Source organism: Haliotis cracherodii, unplaced genomic scaffold, assembly GCF_022045235.1.
Source record: "Haliotis cracherodii isolate W230 unplaced genomic scaffold, xgHalCrac1.p SCAF_9, whole genome shotgun sequence".
NCBI classification, from domain to species: Eukaryota; Metazoa; Mollusca; class Gastropoda; order Lepetellida; family Haliotidae; genus Haliotis; species Haliotis cracherodii.
Window position 1 is genome coordinate 34,543,239 of NW_027266343.1, and position 21,042 is coordinate 34,564,280.

The 21,042-nt window shown below is 40.9% G+C and overlaps 1 protein-coding gene across 2 annotated transcripts in view; it reads left to right on the top strand.

The window, feature by feature from the left end:
- Positions 1-12,899, top strand: part of LOC139452425 (neuropeptide F receptor-like) — a 35,865-nt gene extending 22,966 nt beyond the window's left edge. The window contains exons 1-2 of one of the 2 annotated variants that reach the window (XM_071233897.1): positions 923-993; positions 10,080-12,899. In XM_071233897.1, the coding sequence (XP_071089998.1) occupies positions 10,368-11,627 (1,260 nt within the window). In that variant the 5' untranslated portion in view covers positions 923-993; positions 10,080-10,367 and the 3' untranslated portion in view covers positions 11,628-12,899. Of the gene's footprint in view, positions 1-922; positions 994-10,079 lie in introns of those variants that run through there. The other variant, XM_071233898.1, reaches the window with a different exon arrangement.
- The last annotated feature ends 8,143 nt before the right edge of the window (positions 12,900-21,042 follow it).

The window sequence follows — 21,042 nt, forward strand, 5'->3', positions numbered from 1 at the left end:
TGTCGCTTTCATGTGGTATAGTGTGTTAATGCCTTCAGACCTGAGCCTATGAGAACGCCACCTCCGATTGATACCCCTGCTTTCATCTGTGGCACAGAAATGAACTAACATGGTTATTTAAACACTGGATCAGTCATTTTGATTATCTTGTAGCATCGACATGTAGATGTCTTTTAGAAACGTTTGCAAGTGCCTTTGAACCTACGTTCACGACACTACGATAAAAGCGACAAAACCCTTTCCATATTCATGAGATATCTCTGCAAAAGGTTTTGCTGTACAATTCCGACTTTATCATGAGCATGTGTTTCTGAAACACTATCAAATAGTTATGATACAAGGTGTTCGCCAAAAGGTGCGCCTATCCTGCCTCGACGGTTGCGCTCGTCACAAACACATGCAAATGCAAGTCAGTTGTCAGAGTTATGGTCATTTGAGAACTTACACGACAGTACGTTTCAGGAAGATCGACTTGGACGTTTGTTATGAAATATGTTCCTCTGTATGAATACTGTAGTCTGCGTCCATAGTTCTCATACATGTGCGTAAATCCCATTTGGCATCACTCAAAGAAATTTACCACTTTCACCAATGTCTCTTAGGTATTGATATTTCGATTTAGTCCGCACCAATAGAAACACCATTTTCTTAAGCATTTCACACACCCTGCCTGAGCTTCTTGTAATAGATAGAAAGCCCATGCCTGGAAGGAAGTAGCACCATCATGACAATACCCTGGGCAATGTTAAACGTCCCTAGAAGAGTTATTAACGAGTTTTGTTGATGCCGTCCTTATGAATTGGGCGAAAATGCCCATTAGGCGTGTGCACACATTCCCGAATATTGATTTCTCTATTCCTGTTATACCACCGAGAACAAAGATCTGAGGAACGCAGTAGGCTCTCATACTAGCAGAGGGCAACTGGTTGTCTTCGAAGACTCAGTGACAAAACGGAATTTATTGGTCTGGACGCTAATACCATCATTTTTCGGGTAGGTTTTCCTCTTTACCATGGAAAATTCTTTATATGTTTCTGATGCACATTTAATATTTTTTCCTTTATTAGTTTTATGTTATCGGTAGATGTTGTGATTTACTATTTCCCATTGTGTGACTGTGCTAAGATTATTACTCTAGACGCATTAAGTTGTTTTTATGTTTTTGATCTGTGATCAACGTGTCCGGTTATAACAAGTGGATGTATTGGATATGGGACAAAATGTATAATCTGCAGAAATATTTTGGAATAGACAGTCAGATAAACATTCCTTCTGGGCACATGACGGAAACCATGTCTATTTTCTTACCACGAATATGCAATTTAAAGGTATGAAACGGGGCTTGAGACAGCTCAAATTCTTTGATGAGTGGTATCTTGCTCTTTAAAATGGACATTGAGACAGTCTACCGTATTGTACAAACGTTTCATGTTTACATTTATTGGTTATTGTTGAAATGACTATCGTGGGTTCAACTGGTATAAGGTGCACCGTGAAGGGTCAGTATAATACTGTTTATTTCAGCAGTACATATAGGATGCTTACACCTATCCTCGCTGATTCGTACATGTGTGTGAAGGCTTTCATTTCTTCAATTTCAATCTGAGCCTGTCCGAAGGTCAATGCCAATTTTTGCTATGAATAGTTTCTCGTCGCCTTCCCCGTAATTGGTATGTTTAACACGGAACGTGACATGCTCATGCCCATCAATAAGGCCACCTGTATTTGATTTTTGCATTCAGATCACGGGATCCATGCTGGAAATTCCATTAACTACCATTACCAAGCTAAATTGGAAGTAGTACAACAACGGGACCAACATATAAATGTTTTTAGACGCTCATTCCTGAATCTCTTCGTGTAAACTGGTACATGTATACAGACCAGCTTTTGTGCAGAACCATGCCCATGAAAGTTGTTGTTTTGTAATGTAGAAGTTGCTCTCAGATTGTTTATCTGATGTCCCTAACAAGACAAGACAACGTACACGTTGAACGTTGACGCCAGAAACTTTTCTGCCGAAACAGATTCCATAAGCCGTAAAGGAAATCCAGTGATGAAAATAATATGAATGGATCAATGAAAATCAGTGATGATACCTGGTGTTCGCGGTACCACTATAACCCCAAATCGAACGTGTTTAAAACAAATCTTAGGCTGCCATTATGTCACCGATCAATGGGCACAATGGTTACATTGTACATAAAACTGAAACAGAAACTAGAACAGAAATGTTCAAAAGGGCTACATGTAACGTTCCTTCAGCTTCCAATTGTCATACAACAAATCACAGGCCAGTCCATACTAGATGGAGCTATGAGACAAAGCAGAACCCACCAAATACGTTTTTGGTTAAATTGTGGGTCCTTCAGAGGTGTCAGTGTATAATCCCCTTTACCACTTGTATTTACGTCACGTCGATGGAATGTAATCAGGTCATTCGCGTTGCCCTTGCTGTCCCTAAGGTCGACCTGATTGTCGAAATGTCTTTAGGCCCTCTCTGATGAGTATTGACTTTCCTTTCATCGCTATCCATTCACTTCAATCCACATCTGCCCAACTGCCATCAGTTGAAATATCTGTAATATGTCCTTCAAACCCCCATACCAGCTTAATGGTGTTTCACACGTTTTGGCCTGTATTTTAATTGATTGTCAGTCCGCAAACAATGTTGGCTCTGATAGTGTCATTTCGTGGCCTCTTACAGTGATGCTAATAGCTTTGTAGATACATATCAGGGAGGCTTAATGTCAAGCGTTCAATTAGAGTGACTGTCGGAAATGAGCCTGAAGCATCGAATGTGGAATTAATAAAGAGACAGGTGTTTCTTGTGTACCTGGTCGTGGCTCTGAATATTGCAGATACTGGTCAGTCTGAACTGATTATGTCGGTAGTATGGATCAGTTTTGAAATAATGAGACCTGCAGGCAGGGTAGATGAAACTGGATATCGAGGCCACACATCGTGTCTGATGAAATAGGGGCATTCTCAACAATAACTATTCGCGTGAGTAGTATTACAAGTGTTAGTTTTGTATCCTGACACATGGGCAATTGTACGTGGAGAAAGTTCCTCTGAGAGGTAGTACAGAAGCGCATAAAACAATTGTTATTGTTCGATTTACATACATCATAAGATTTGAAAACGATGTGGTGTTTATACTGATCTGAAAATGAAATGAGCTAGGATTGCTAGCTGAACCGAGCCTAGTAAAATGACATGCACGTGTAACGCTCACCTCTTCCCAAACACCTGGTATCAGCACTATTTGATGGTGATTTATAATCCCATGCTCATGAGATAGGTATTACCGTACAATGGACATTTTGTAGATATTTCTTGTGATCATGAAAGAGTTTTTTCTTGTTTGTATGTCCAGTCGAATTCCAGTAAAAAAGTCAGATCAAATGTAAAAACAGAACACAAGCGTATTTGTTTGAAATGAGGTTAGACATTGATAAAATTCAACACTGACCCTTGAAGCAAGCTAAATACTTTGTGTCTCTGCTAATCATCACTATCGTAAAGCATCTACAATAACCATACGCAGATGCACTTTCCGCTCTAAGTACCTTTAAAGAAATTAATGCAACGGAGGAAGCCATTATCTACATCTTCTTGTGACATAAGAAGTAAGCTATAAAGACAGAAGTCAAGTCCGAAAGAGGTAACTGTCCTTTTGATCACAGCGTTTCCACATGTTATTTTTCATAATGAATGGATAAAAATCTACATAATGTATAGTTACTGGAATGCGACTCGCTCCCAAAGTGCTTTAAACATTCAATATTCGTGCTGCTATTTTCTGATAGATGCTCCACTTAAAGTGATGGAAATTATCGCAAACTTCTTTGAGATAAAAGTAAGAAGCTGGTCTTGAGCGTACACTACCCATATATCTCTCAACAACAGTTTGAAGTTATCTAGTATATTGACACTAACTTAATGGGTTTTTTTATTATTTGCGTGGATAACAAAAACGATTTCCAATTTCCTATCATGTGAAATAGTTATAATTGATGTACTTATGACATTCAACCACAGCATCGTCATGGCTTTCGTGTCATTTTTATATGCCTCTGTGGTTTAGTGGATAGAGCGTTTGCCAGCTGCCGGAAAGCGGCATATCGGTGGTCTGAAGCTCGGCATTATGGGGATAACACAAGGATTGGTTGACACGGAGTCAGTGTATACCATGTCTGAGCGGCATTAGGTATAAATGTTGAAACTGCGACATGATACACACGAACACACACGAACACACACACGCACAAGTTGCCATAGAAGTGCATTAACCCTTAACGATATTAAACCCCATGTCTCCTCACCTCACCTTCATTTCATTTGGAATGTAGTTACACAGAGAATATACTGGCGTCAATTACTAGTGGAGAAGAAAATAACCCCGTCTTTGGCAGTAACAAAGAGACAGCTATGCACAAAGTAATCATACGGCAGTAAGAAATACATCATTTAACAATATCCCAACAATAACTGAATATTATGGTTGTGACAACGCAAGTAATTTAGAGATATGAAAGTAATATCCACTTTGTGTTACTCCAAACATCCGCTCCGGAATCCATACTGGAATATTATAAAGTAGTCATGAGTTATGCATTGTTGGTGTGTGGAATGTCGGCGCAGAATATAGAACCTTCGGAAATTGGGACCGAGGTACTGTGCTTCATCAAAAATACTGCCTTGAGTATGTAAATTAGAGATGAGCTGTAATTAAATCGTGGTCATTGGCGCGATGTTGGAGTCAAAATCGTTCCCAGACAAGAAATACTTTGTAATGTAAAAGGAATCCATTGTACGATTCTGTTTATATAATGAGCAAATTTTCATGAATCACTATCAGTGTTCGTCAAAAGGTCACAGACACATGCAAGGGCAAGTCAAGTGTTCACCTGGAAAAAAACAGGAACCAATATGTCAAATAGGAAATTGCATCTGTCATCATTGTTGTCATTAATGTGTCAAATTTGGAAATTCCCAGACAAGAAATACTTTGTAATGTAAAAGGGGCTTTGAAGAAGATGGATATGATTGTCTGCAAGACATATAGGTCACGGCTACATCCCAAGTACATACACGGACGTTTCTACTATTCATATATTTTATCTTTTGCAGTCCATTGATAAAGTTGATCCAGCGAGAAATCTGACAATGTATGTTTATAAGGCTGTGCAAATTTGGAAGAAAAAACCCACACTAAACATGTACGATTTCCCGGTCTCCGATAACGGCTCTCAAGCTATGACAGTCGTGCATTACCTTTTCTTCACACTGACGCCAAGTTATATATTCCTTCCACATGGTCCAGGCCCTTACGAAAGCAACACTTTGAAACCATTTACAATCACCAGGTGAATAATTGTATACGTTGTTGTATATATTGCCAAGTCATTCACATGTACAAGTGTATGCCATACTAGAAGCAAAATTCACTTGAACCTCCAGACCGTCAAGTTCTATATTTTGTCCCCGGGACATGGTGATGACTCATGTTCTTTCGTGTGGATTCTTGCCTGAGTTCTAATCACGAGCACAACGGAAGCTATAATGCCTATATAACAGTAAAGTTCTTCTTTGTCAACCATGGTCAGTCAGAAATGCTCTAGATTGAATGAATGAACACACACTGCCTTACGCCGCATCAGTAAACGTTTATTTTATGAGCAAGTTTTCATGAATCACTTTCAATGTTCGACAAAAGGTGAGCGTCACAGACACATGCAAGGTCAAGTCAAGTGTAGTCAAGGCAACCTATATGTCAAATAGGGAATTGCTTCTGTCATCATTGTTGTCATTAATGTGCCGATTTTGGAAATGTCATCTAATGACAACCAAACAACATTCTGAAAGCTTCAACTAAGACCTCGCTTGTTGTAACGTTGATCAAACAACAAACGTCGTATGATGCTGTTTGAAATCTTCGAAGGAAGAGCATGCTCGACTGTACGTTAGAAGTTGTGAAATGTACCCACCAAATGCTGGAGCTGCTGGAATATTCACTACATAAAGGGAAAGTTGACCATTGGAAAGCTGAAGTCATCACTCTTGTCATACAGTCTTTTTGAGACATTTTGTTTTAAACCTATTTCTGATGGCACCCCGTGGTATTGTTTGCACAAGCAGTGTAAAGCCCTGCGCGCACATTCATTTACAATGTTACCAATTATTCCTTAAACAGCATAATTTTTTTTATGTTAAAATAATATTTCAAGAAATCACGAACAAACTACAGAAGGATAAATCGTCATTACAAAACTCCTTGAGTACTCATTAAATTACGCCTGTCATTCATTCCTCGGTATATGCGAAGTCATAGCGAGTTACGCGATAGGATACCGTGGTCCCTCTACAAAATGCACATGTACGAACGTATTAAGAAAGTTCAGCCTGTCATATATAAAGCACGAACTCCGTGGACTCCGGCAACTCAAGCTTCTCCTAAGGGCAATCGGGTTGTCAGATTCGCTGACTTGGTTGATGCATGTCGTCGTATCCCAAATGCGTATATCGATGATCATGATATCAACCACTGGATTGTCTGATTCCGATTCGATTATTTATAGACCGCTGTCGCATATTGCTGGAATATTGCTGAGTGCGGCGTTAAAAATCAAACACATATTACAAAAATTAAACAACACGGATGTATCAATATAGTCAGATTGAGCAATATACACAGGCCAAAATGTGTACATATATTCTGTAATGAAAATTGTGGAGAATGTTGTCATAGAAACGTTCGTTAAACAAACAGGGAGTTCGACCTGTCATCAACAATGTTGTATGCTGGGCACGTCTTGGAACGGTTACCGCATCAGCACTGTAATTACATACTAGACTCTACATTGTAGCAACGCCTGACACATCTAATGAATAATTCAAATATGGATTGACTTCGAGTCGTCTTATCTAAACCAACATCACCCTCATCCCAATCCTTGACTATTTGTATAGGCATATAATACCATCTAGTTTAGTCAAGCATGTAACTGGCGATTATGTGCTGCTGTCTAAACTGTGCTCTGTAAATATTGGTTTTTACTGTTGGCAAGAGAGGGTTACCATGCAGATGTGAATTGTTGTTAACCATCTGTAATGGCTCAGTGTACAATGAATAACACACTGTTAACTTATTAATTCCAACATTCAAATGTGCAATTACCGTCAACAGTACTAAGTTGACGTTGCGTGTTTAATAATATCTCTCAATAAAAGTGTAAAAGTAAATGACAAAGAAGAAATAAAATAATTTGATGGAACTGCATTCTAAGCATTCATTCTACAATGGAAAGTCAAAGCTTGACTCGTATCTCGTAATAAGGAGACATACGCTTGCGAATCATCGTGCATGTATATTCTTATTAAGAGTTTGTGGACAAAAATATCGAATCAAATCTCGTTAAGGAATCATTCAGAAAATATAAACGTAGTTTCTCGATATGGGAGTTTCTCAAGTTATCACAACGTCCACCCAAAATTGTGTATCTGTTTATTTGTATATCGTTTTGTTATAAACCTACATCAGTTTATAATCTAATACTAGTGTATATTAGTTATGACATATCGGAAATGTTTTTAGTAAAAAAACATCTACAGGGCTAAAATGTAATCAAAATGATGATCAAAGTGTAGACGAAGTCAAACAACTTTGATAACATTTCATCCATACACCTTGGAAGTTCAAGACATAGGAAACAGCTTAAAACGGCCGTACACTGATAAATCCTGCTAAAGAGACGACAGTGATTATATTCTGGCATTGACATTCATAAGACACACACACATCAGTATGAATGCTAAAACGCAATTGACGTGCTCAATAACCGACTGTGTGCCAGTTGGTACCGCGAGAACAACAACCTTGGCACATCTGGTTGTGTGAAAATAAAAGAGACAATTTTCTAAAAGAGTACACACAATACATCACGTCGATATTAACAGTCCCAGTGGGACACAACCCTACACAAACCTTACGGCACCACCGCGTTACCGTCAGTTTGATTTATGTGCAACAGTTAGGACATGCTTGCCGTAAAAAGCGACTTTGCTTGTCGTAAGAGGCGACTAACGGGATCGGGTGGTCTTGGCTCGTTGGCTTGGTTGATGCATGTCATCGTATCCCAAGTGTGTGGATCGATGCTCATGATGCTAATCACTGGATTGTATGGTCCAGACACGTTATTTACAGACCGATGTCATAGAGCTGATATATTGCTGAGTGCGGCGTTAAACAACAAACAAACATGCAGAAACTGCTATCATTTACTCGTTTGAATACTAAAAAGAGAAATATATATGGCGGATATAAGCTTTTATTGTTTCCTGAAAAAAGAACAATGAATATCCGCGCGTTCGTGTTTGGATTCCGTGACAATATTGTTTGTTTGTTGTTTAACGCCGCACCCAGCATTACTCCGGCTATATGACGGCGTCTGTAAAGAATCGAGTCTGGACCAGACAATCCAGTAATTAGCATCATGAGCATCGATCCACGCAATTGGGATCGATGACATGCATCAACCAAGTCAGCAAGCCTGACCACCCGATCCCGTTAGTCGCCTCTTACGACAAGAATAGTCGCCTTTAACGGCAAGCATTGGTTGCTGAAAACCTATTCTACCCCGGATCTTCACGAGTCCCGTGACAATATTAGCTACTTAGCAACAAATATCTTAACACTTAACAGCATTGTGAATATAGACAAATATCTTAGGTTATGAATTGTACACTGGATTCGCGTATGATAATCTCAGAGTTAAACCGTACTAGGACCAATATACCATGTAGCGGGCATAGACCATGTACTCGTCCAGTGGTCTGGGACACATGTAGTCGCTGCCAAAGTCAAAAACAGTAGTGTTCAAGGCAGCAGTTATAAGTGTCCTGGCAGCACCATACATGTATGTTTAACATTTTGGTTTCATCAGAGTAATAAACGTTCACGACTTGCTTTACTTTGCAATTGGGTTCTCTCCCTACGTTAAACAATCTGACATACTGTGACGCTTTAATGCTGACTCCATCACTTCATAGTAAAAGCGCGAAATTGCATACATCTGCAGGTGTTCGCATGTGTAAGGGCCATTTACGCAGTAGGAGAACACTAGCCCTATATAATGCACATATACTGTGGGTTTAATGTTACTATTATGTATGACCTTAGGGAACTCATTTAGAATGATGGTTTGACCGTTTAACCTCACAACACTGATGTGACAAATACTCTTTAAGCTAATGGGTCGGAAAGACCAATATAGCAATACACAGCTTTGTTTGTTTGTTTGACGTTTAACGTTGCACTCAGGAATATTCTAGCTCTATGATAGCGGTCTGTAAATATTCGAGTCTGGACCAGACAATGCAGTAATTGTCATTCGGATACGCCGACACACACCCGCAAGGTCAGGGGTCCTGACAACCCGATCCCGTTTGTCACCTTATACTCTAAGCATGTCTTGCTATTTTAAAGATCCCGTCTGCTCTCCCGTTGATGTTGCTCTTCCGATCCTAAATATGCATGAAAACTGTTGATGCTATCGACGTCTCCACAGATATAGCTATGTTACCAATAGAAGAACATAGTGTCTATAATATGTAATATATTGTAAATATACACGATTGTAAAACTGTTTGTAACATCAATGACACACAAGTGGCACTTTTGCCCATGCCATGAGCATGCGCGGGATAATTCACGTGGCAATCATCAATGTGATAAGTGCTGTAAATTGTCACATTTCAGAAAGTATGGACTGATTGTTTTCAGCGCAGTGGGAAATGGATACAGTCACCACATGTTTAAACATGCATTTCAAAAGACACACTGCCCGTCACTTCGTCGCTTTCGACCGCTCGGCCACCTGTCCATATACAAATAGATATAGTACAATTAACTCTGTTATCATGAACACACACGTTTGCAAAGTAACATTAAAGCTCTTCTAAATCTTCAGTTGTAGGTATATACGCCTGTAATATTGATGCCACCTGGGGGCTGAATACACTATATACTGGGTGTATGGAGCATACGTGTTCACGCTTGTGTTTATATTTTTCAGACCCATCGGACCAGGCGATACCACCCACCGATGCGCCAATCAGTTAAGACCTGCCCAACTAAAGCTCTTGGATATCGACTCGTCAGCGACCGACTGGCGGTTAATGATTATCAAGCGTTAGGCTCAGCGACCATACACTGCAGCATACAGAATTGATCCTACTCTCGAACTGTGACAACGTAGGCAGGTTGCTCCCGCATGCGTCTATGTGTTCGGTGTGGCTCTGATACCTCATTCCGTGTGTCAATGAATGGCGACTTAATTACTTCTTAGAGACGTATCTGTACAATGGATGCCACCGTTGTAAGTTATGGTGGCGAAAACAGAAGTGACTTGTGGCCAAGACAAAACAGTTCGTGGACTTTATCCGATTCTAATACAGAAATTTTAGACATTTTACGACAGACACGTGATGCCAAATACTTTCATCCAGCGGTGGAGGTTGTATTGGAAATAGCATATGCTCTTCTTATTACATTCGGAGGCATTGGAAACGGGCTTGTGTGTTACGTGGTGGCGAGGAACACTCACATGAGAACGCCAAGAAACATTTTTATCATAAATCTGGCTATATCCGACTTTACATTATGTATGTTTACACAACCTTTAAACTTGGTGAAACTAGTGTACCTACAGTGGAGACTCGGAAGCTTTATGTGCAAGTTTGTAACGATGTTTCAAGGCACCAATGTGTTCGTGTCCACAATCAGTATCACGGCCATAGCTTTGGATCGGTTCCAGGTGATAGTCTACCCGACGAAGGACAGCATGCGGAAGGTGGGTGCGGCTGTGGCCCTCATAAGCATCTGGCTTATCTCCTTCCTCATGGCAAGCCCCTTCCTCCTCTTCTCTGTCCTGAGGGAAGAACAACCCGTTCCTGACTACCCAATATTCTTGTACAGATGCATAGAGGACACGGATCTGAAGTTGGAGAAAAGAGCCTACTCGGTTGCAGGTATGGTGGTGCAGTATGTTATGCCCATCATAATTGTAACTATTTCCCATCTTAGAATATGTAACAAACTCAAATACAGGATGGTGAACCAGCGTCCCCCTCCAGGGCAGCGATCTCCGTACCTGAGGAAGAAGAATGAGCGGAACACAAGACGGAAGAGGAAGACGAACCTACTCCTTGCCATGATAGCGGTGGTCTTTGCTTTGAGCTGGTTGCCGCTCAATATCTTCAACCTGTTGAGTGAGTTCAACGATGACATGTTTCACGGAGACGTCATTGACATCAACTTGACGTATGCGATTTGTCACTTGTTTGTTCTGTGTTCTGGGTGTCTGAATCCCGTGCTGTATGGTTGGCTAAATGAAAACTTCCGGCAAGAGTTCATGAAGGTGCTGTGTTGTTCCTGCTGTAAACGCCTCCAACATAAAGTCAAAGGAAGCCTGTGCTGTAAGGCTGCTCATCAGGACCCCCATCCTGGAGTACCTGCTATAACTCTTACCAAAGCATCTAATGGAGAGCCTCCATCTAAGGTCTGTGATGAAGACGGTCCTACCGTCACCCCATTGTCGGAGTTCAACGTCATGAAATCCTGAACTGTGTGTTGAACTTACAACTGTGAAGTCAGTTGAAAATTACATAGAATTTATTTTTAGACAGGCTGAATACGGAATTTGAACATGAAAAATGTGATCATTTTAGAGTATCTAATAAGTATTGCATATCAATATGTCTTTGCATGTTTCACCTAATATGCATTAAGCCATGACCCCATTGGCGAAATTATGGTTTAGTCTAGTGGTTAAAACGTACGCTCGTCACACAAAAGGCTAGGGCTCAATTTGTGCACATGGGTACATTGTAAAAGGCCGATTTTGTTGTTCTCCTCTCCCCTGTAATATTGTCAAAACCTTGCTAGCTGGAGCATAAAAGTGATATTATGGTCACAGTTGTGTTTTCATGGTTTTTATCATGACCTAAATGCGAACAGAATATGGGTAGGAAAATGGAAGTGTCTTTGTCCTAAAACATTTATTACCATGTGATAATTTGATTAAGGTTTTAAACATTATTACATGAAAACCATTGGTTTCAATACATTTCCAAAGGGAATAATACTCACATGATGGGTATTTGCATCATTCTGTCTACACAACTGAGCTACCTACATGTATGAGAAACCTCTGCACAGTCTTAGCATGATTAATACAGTGTACAATAATTTTATTCCATATATTCATATGGTGATAGTAGTTTTATTGATTTGATTTTTATCTAAAAGTCACAAAAACATTTCCATAATCAAAGAAACATCTACTAAAAGCAGAGTCCATTGTACGATTCCGATTACATCGTGGGCATGTGTTTATGAATCACTTTCAAATAGTGATGGTATCAGGTGTTCGCGAAAAGGTGCACATATCAAGCACCACCGGTGGCACCTATCATAAACACATGTAACGGTAAGTGAACATAAAACACAAGTCAAAATGGGGAATTGCATCGGATATCATTTTTGTCGCTGATGCGTTAAATTTGGAAATGCCCTCCAAATGTTAACAATAAAACGTTTTGAAAGCGTTGCTGGGGCCTTGAATGTTGTAACCGTGATCAAATTACTTTTAAGCAAGAGTCAAAAACATGATATTCTGGACAAAACACAAATGCACACTTTCACGGGAGGTTCTTGGCGTCACAAACCTTCACAATCTAATTACATTGTTTATACATGTTATGTGATTCGGGGGAATTAACGTTGATGCTCCGTCATTTTGTCCTTGGCGTCGCCTTGTTATAATTGTTATCAATATATATTATTGAATATCATGGAATGTACGAAACAATGCTTTTATCATTATGTGTAAATCTATATTGCTGTCAAGATACTATTCCTAAGTGTAAATAAAACTGCATAAGACGTTCTTTGTAGTGCATTATTATCACGTCCAGATTAAAATAAAACATGCAGCAAAGAGGGTTTGGGTGATCATGGCACAGTCAGACTGGTTAGGCTCATTAGCTTGCCCCCAGATAGCGAATGGGACTTCTCCCAAGAAGCGCTGCCCAGTCAAACCACCCAGAACTTTTCGGAGAATGTGAAGACTCCCCAACACTACAGCCTTCTGCATTACCCAGATTGTCAGAAGGGTTGTATTACTGGCAGCAAACCCGGGGTATTCACCCAATGTCATGAAAAAAGATTTGGAGGTACCAAACGTAAGGCACCGAGAAAAATGGGGAGTCGGACAACTTGGTACTTGGGATGCAAGCGAGACATTTCGAAAGCGAGGTCCGCACATTTGCCATGGTTTTTTTCTGAATCTTGTCAATCACATTTGTGTCAACAGGGACAGAAAAGCCAATGATATAAATGATTTCATTGGATTATCAAAAAGGACAAGATAGGGTTTTTGGCCTGGATACGTCTAAGGCTGTAAATGGGCCTACTCCAAAGAATTTTGTATTGATCATTTTCCGTGACGCCCTCTACATATTCCGGGTCGCACTATGGGTGGACCTCTGTGTCAAAACCACAAGCATGGCGAAGACGGTATTAAAATGATCGAGCTACACCATCATGTCGCTAAAGATACTGTGTTTGTGCCAAAGCTGGGCATCCACTGACAATGTGTTGGACAGTCTCATTAAATTCATTACATAATCTACATTTCATATTTACATTTTGATGCAAAATCACACATTGACGGTTTCGAGTGGGAAGTGATTGGTCCTGAGCAGCGTACAGAAAGCCTTCAGTTATAATTATTTACAGACCAAAATAAAAAATGCAGCAAAGAGGGTTTGGGTGATCCTGGCACAGTCCGGCTGGTTAGGCTCATCATCAGCTCAGGGCCCTTGCCCCTCTACACGCAGCCCAGGTAGCGAATGGGACTTCTCCCAGGAAGAGGGGTGGTCGGGTAGCCTAGTGATTAAAGCGTTCGCTCGTCACGCCGAAGACCCGGGCTCGATTCCCGACATGGGTACAATGTGTGAAGCCCATTTCTGGTGTCCCCCGCCGTGATATTGCTGGAATATTGCTAAAAGCGGCGTAAGATCAAACTCACTCACTCTCCCAGGAAACGCTCCCTAGTCAAACCTACCCAGATCTTTTCGGAGAATGTGGAGGCTCCCCAACAGTGCAGCCTTCTGCATTACCCAGATTGTCAGAAGGGCTGTATTCCTGGTAGCAAACCCGGTTACTCTCCCAATGTCAGGGAAAACAGATTGGGAGGTACCAAACGTAAGGCACCGAGAACAATGGGGAGTCGGACAACTTGGTACTTGGGATGCAAGCGAGACATTTCGAAAACGAGGTCCGCATATGTGCCATGTTTTTCCTCAATCTTGTAAATCACATTAGTGTCTAAGGGGACAGAAAATTCAATGATATAAATGATTTCATTGGATTTATCAAAAAGGACAAGATCAGGTTTGTTGGCCTGGATACGTCTAAGGCTGTAAATGGGCCTATTCCAAAGAATTTTGTATTGATAATTTTCCATGACGCCCTCTACATATCATCATCATCATCACCATCATCATCATTATTATTGATGACAAAGCGTTTACATACTGGTTGATTTTTACTAAATTACATCGATAACGTTAAGGTGTGTTTTTAAATTAATCTCACAAGTTACAGTACCAACTGTTTCAGCGCCACAGATATGCAATTGATAAGTCATGAAATATTCCAGTGAGCATAAATCGTGCGCACGAAATCATTGTCAGACTTTCTATTTCAGACTTCATCGGTGTTGTGCGTTTTCATTAGACGTTCATATTGTATGAAATGAAACGTCAATAGGCAATATCTCTGGTTTTATTTCATTTGTACAAAGATCCAATCTTGACTATGGCTGTGGTGTCGCAAAGGACCTCATTAGAAATATATTGCTGATGCAAACGACTAATAACATAGCGGCGCTATGAGTGGGACACAATTAAGGATTGAAGTTGTATTTGTTGACGTTCATCAGCTGATGAAGAGACAGTGCCTCACGTGAGCAAATTTACCATGAAGCGCTTCGTTCAAGTGAGGCACTGTCTTCATCAGCTGATGAACGTCAACAAACTTCAGTCCTTATATTGACAGATACATAAATCATAACAAAACAATCCATTAAACATCAAACTTTAATTATTTAAAGCGAACTATGTAAACGCGGAGATTCGTGACGTCACCCGTCCCAAACGTTCCATTTGGAGTGACATCCCTTGGTTTTACAAACGGCAAAAATGGCGGCTACGGCAATGTCATTCACTTGAAATAAAAGTTTCACCCAGTAAAGTTAGCGTTGGAAAGAAATCCAGACCCGGCTGATGCTGAAAATGGATTGACATAAACGTTCTATGAACTTTGGGTGTGTGTTTGTGTCTTACCACGGCTGCTGATGACGGGGATTACCGTTTGAGGCGGCGCGTTTGTATTTCCCGAAGCAATACACGACAGTGTGGAGCTCTGTGATTTATTTTGGTAAGTCGAGCATTCTCTGTTATATCTTAGTATGGACGCTTCATTTCGGTGACACGACAGATACATGATGTGTCTGGCTTCAAAGACTGCATCATTCGTAGCCTGAATCGAAGTCGCTCTCATTTTTTTTCCAAATCATTTTTAAAGTTATTTTTAGACATTGAGAAATCCCCCTAAAGTAGTTATGTATGTCTCCGCTCGTTTCATGTAATCATGTGACATACTGACATTCATCGGGAAATGAACGACAGTCAGTTTGTAGTGTTCATCCTGGCGAGGTCACCCGCTACTGTCAACATTACAAAATGAAGGGTACCTGTTTAGTTATTTGTATGTACAGAAATACCTAAATCTCTGGGTATTCATACACTACATTTTAAGAAGAAAGACTGAGGCAAAAACACTCGCAATCTTTAGCGAACACGTCAAAGTCTTATTGTCAACCAAAATATTCAAAGTGACGAACATATATGAATCTATGTATGCTACCAAAGATGACACCAAGTGTCACAGGGGTAGCATGTCTTAAATGCCACCAGCACCCGATGGCGAGTGTTTTCTGCTTACTAGATCCAGGATGACGACAGTGTCCCATTTCGTCCATGGCGAGTGTTTCATGCTGACAGATATACAGAGGGTCGTCTCAGGTAGACGGAAGTAAATGAGACTGTAGCTGACCGAAGAGGAGTAATGACATTGTCACACAAATGTAATATCCAAAGAATTTACTATCACTGCAGGGGAACGGAAGAGGAGGTGGTCATGGCACACATCTGTCGCCATTCTGGTTGCATTATCACGGTTAGATATAACGTTGATATTAAACGTATACCGAGTCCCGGAAGGCGTTGAACGTTGCTCATAAAATCATTCGTCTGTCACTGAATTGTCTGATCCTTGAACGTCGTAGAGGTATTTGACTGGTACAGATACGATTATTAACAGGCCGCCGTCATATAGCTGGAATTTTTCTAAGTTGGCGACGAACAACAAACACACAAATCAGGCCAAAAAACGAACGCAAGCTCTTTGGTGTTAGACATGATGATCGTCCTACAGGCCAATATGACATCGCCTTTGGTTGGTTACCCAGCCAGTTGGACTCGTTGGTAACACAATTCGTTGCAACAAAGGCAGAACTCAACAAATCTGTGACGCAAGTCCATACAATAGACGTATGAACTTGTAATTATGTGTAACACCAGAGCTCTTATGTCAATGAAGTGGGACACGCAAGTGGGCATTGGCAAATAACATGAAACGAAACCAACTACTGGATACACATTCTTGGAATGTCAATCTAGATTTGGAGAATTCAGTGCACGACGGTGTTGCATCGGTCTCACTATGTATATCAACGGGTTATATGTATTGGGAAATCATTATTAGGACTGAATATGCACTCACTCATTCGTTGACATCACTCGCTCACGTTTTCGCTCTTAATGTGCAATGAGTACAACTACAAAGGTTTAGTCTAATGTGTGAATAGTTAACGTCGATTTGAATGAAGGTAAGACCAATAATAGCGAGTGAGTGAGTTTGGTTTAACGCCGCTTTTAACAATATTCCAGTTATATCGCGGCGTGTCAGCTTAATGTGGGAGGAAAGCCCGAAGTGATGCAGGTCTCATAGGTTTACCACTTCGGTTAAACCAGCGAGCACGGGTAGGGTGCTGACAAACCTAGAAACATAATCGGGGCGAACCGGAATTCGAACCCACAATCATAGGTTTCTGGCGTGCCCAAGGGACGCAACTCTGCACAGCGACTCGCGGCGCCTTATACGACTGGGCCACCCGTGCCCCTAAGACCTATAATTACCTTAAAACAAAGTCCCTGTGTCTGCTCAGAACATTGATTTTCTAGCAATATACTGAACACCCATAGAGCAGCAGACATTGAAAGTGCTACATAACCTTGTCACCGCTTAAGATATAAGCAAGCCATGTAAGGCTATTTCTACACCAGACACCAATGTTATGAAGTCACACTGCTGATTATGACGCAAAGTGTCAGACAAGATGCCCTAGAGGAAATTAAACGTAAAACGTCAACGCGAGAAAATTACCAGTCTCGATTATCTACTGATCCCATGAAACAGATGCCATTGGGCGTAAAAGGCAAACAATCTGTGAAAAGTATACGAATGGGTCACTGAAAATCAGTGATGACACCAGGTGTTGGCGAAAAGAGCAACCATGTCCTGCCCTACCGGTAGCACCCGTCACAAGTGATTGTTTGTTGCCTGACGCCGCACATCACTACTCCATCCATGCAACGACGGCCTGTAAACAAACCAGACAATCAAGTGATGAACCGAAAATGTAGTGACCCGACAGCGCATTTTCTGATTTTGTTGAAACTAAAAACATTGGTTGAATTATAATTACGTCTTCGGTGTAGAAGTGCAGAGAAGGTCTCGGCCCAAACATTTCTACTGAACTTATCTCAGCATAATTGATAACCGCTATTGAACTGATGGCGAAAATCGACAAGCAGAAACATCGACCCACTTCAAGTGCATATGAAACTGGATTATCCGATAAACGCAAACGCCAAAAGAAACGCTAAAATGGCATGCTCAATAAAGATTCAGATTTCAAAACCCACACAATTTGAATAACCACAATTCCGCACGTATCATTATTGATCTACCGACTGAATAAAATACTTTTCTATAAAGGTTAGCGTCCGCTGAGATACGAGCGTCAAATCAGCTGTTTCAAACGGAGGTGGTTATAGTGATTTGAAACCTCTCACAGATCAATTAGAATCTGGCCACACTATATGTACATGTGTATTACAGTATCATGTCTGAATATTTGTTTAAATGATATTTTATATTTTAGTGAGGATATGCATGATTAATGTATGTGATCATTATAGATGTAATCAATAACATATTAGCCGACATGTAATGTACATCTATGTAATGTACAACAACTCACTAGACACTTCCTTCTCAAAATTAACGTCGTCAATCTAACTTACGACGTTATCAAACTGCGAGTGCATGTTCGAATCTCCAGAATTGGCGTCATAATAGAACAAGGTTCTGTCGTGAAAAAAACCACGCTACGTTCTTCATTGTTCTGGGGGCATGGGTGGCCCATCGTCTAAGGCGCCGCGATTCGCTGTGCAGAGTTGCGCCTGGCCGGCACGCCAGAAACCTATGATTTGGGGTTCGATCGCCCCGATTATGGTTCTAGATTTGTCAGCACCATACCCGTGCTCATGGTTTCACTTCAGGTATTTACTCCCACATTAAGCTGACACGCCGTGATATAACTGTAATACCGTTAAAAGCGGCGTAACACCCAACTCACTCACTCTTCATTGTTCTTTGCGATATATCGCGTAGCTATTTTATATATTAAAATATGGTACAAGTAGTAGATACAACACAATCTGCAAAACCATCTCGATTCCAAGGATTGTTATGCGAACATATTTTGTGAGATATTTGTGGCGAACGTTATAAAGATTACGGTAGGCCAGAGAGAGATACTTCTCATATGACAATAAAAACGTGAAATGCTATACCATTGATCTCAGTAACATCACTTACACGGCCGTTCCCTTGGCGACGCTTAGAATCTATGGCTCCAATATTATTCTTCAGTTGGTGTTATTAGAAACAATCAAAAACAATTTCATTCTCTAGCCAAGACAGACTTGCGTGTCACAGAGAGAAGCTAGGTTCTGAAGCGACATCACAAAACAGCTGTAAAAGCATTAGTCGAGACATTTCCAATCACACAGCATGTCTGATATAATTTTCTATAATGTCATTGGCTATTTTCTTTTTGGCCAGTATCATCATGTTTTCTTTTGTGTTTGAACAGAAAATGAAAGGTGAGCTGAAATGGGGTTTAACGTCGCGTCCAAGATTATTGCACTTATATAGTGACGTGCATGTACGTGTGTGTGTTTGTGTGGCTGCTAGTCCGGAGTGATGCCGATTTATAGTGCTAGCTCAATGAGATACCATGCCGCAGTTTAACATGAATACCCTACTCAGACACAGTTTACTGACTCCGAGCCGACCAGTCCTTGTTTTAGCCCCATTATGCCGAGCGCCAGACAGGGTAACAACAAGTTCCATCTTTTAACGTCTTTTGGTATGACGCGGTCGGGGATCGAGCCCCGGACCTTCCGCTCTCCGGGCGGACGATCATAAAATGAAAACAGTTTCTCACCAGAACCCATTCATACCATCTTAATGCAACATCTAAATATCAATATTATTAAATTAGACAGGGGACACGGGTGGCCCAGTCGTCTAAAGGCGCCGCAATTCGCTGTGCAGAGTTGCGTCCCTTGGGCACTCCAGAAACCTATGATTGTGGGTTCGAATCCCGGTCCTCCCCAATTATGTGTCTAGTTCGTCAGCACCATACCCGTGCTCGTGGGTTTCACCAAAGTGGTAAACGTCTGAGACCTGCATCACTTCGGGCTGTCCCCCCCACATTAAGATGACACATCGTGATGTAATGGAATAATCTTCAAAGCGGCGTTAAAACCAAATTCACTCATTAACCTAAACAAGCCTTCGTCGTCTTTCGCAAGACCCGTGTTTGTTCCTTACATGGTATCTTGTTTGAGCACATGCCTGGTGTTCTCCGTCGTGTTCTCCGTCGCAGATCCTCACTCACTCACCTGGGTCATACCTGTTGTACATCAATCTATAATTCGACCCGTGAAGATCCGGGGAAGAATGGGTCTTCAGCAACCAATGTTTGTCGTAAAAGGCGACTATGCTTGTCGTAAGTGGCGACTAACGGCATCGAGTGGTCCGGCTCGATGGCTTGTGGTTGATGCATGTCTTCGTATCTCAATTGCGTGGATCGATGCTCATGATGTTCATGATGTCAATCACTGGATGGTCTGTTCCAGACTCGACTGCCGTCATATAGCTGGAATATTGCTGAGTGCGGCGTTAAACAGCAAAACAAAACAAAAATAACAACCTATAATTGTTTAATATGTTCATAAACTTTTGGCGTAATCCCCAAGAATGGACGAGGCCCTACCCAAGTCCCATCCTTGCGCAATGGGTGTTGCTCATTCCCCTGGATTGGGTAATTAACTAATCTACGTAATCCCTTGGTGATTTATTATAGTGGTTCACATTTGTTACAAATTAGCCTGATGCATGTCATCGATCCCATTTGCGAGGGTTGATGCTCATGATACCAATCACTGGATTGTCTGGTCCAGACTCGATTATTTACAGACCGCCGTCATATAGCTAGAATATTGCTGATTGCGGTGTTAAACAACAAACAATAAAAAAAAATAGCCCCGTGATGGAGGATAAAAAACAGTTTGTGACTCATATAAGCAGCAGCATCTACATATTCCGAATATACATTTCAATATTCACTGAGTGATATTTGTTCAGCAGCAGCATCTACATATTCCGAATATACATTTCATTGTTCACTGAGTGGTTTGTTCAGCATTAGCATCTACATATTCCGAATATACATTTCAATATTCACTGAGTGATATTTGTTGCGCAAAACAGCA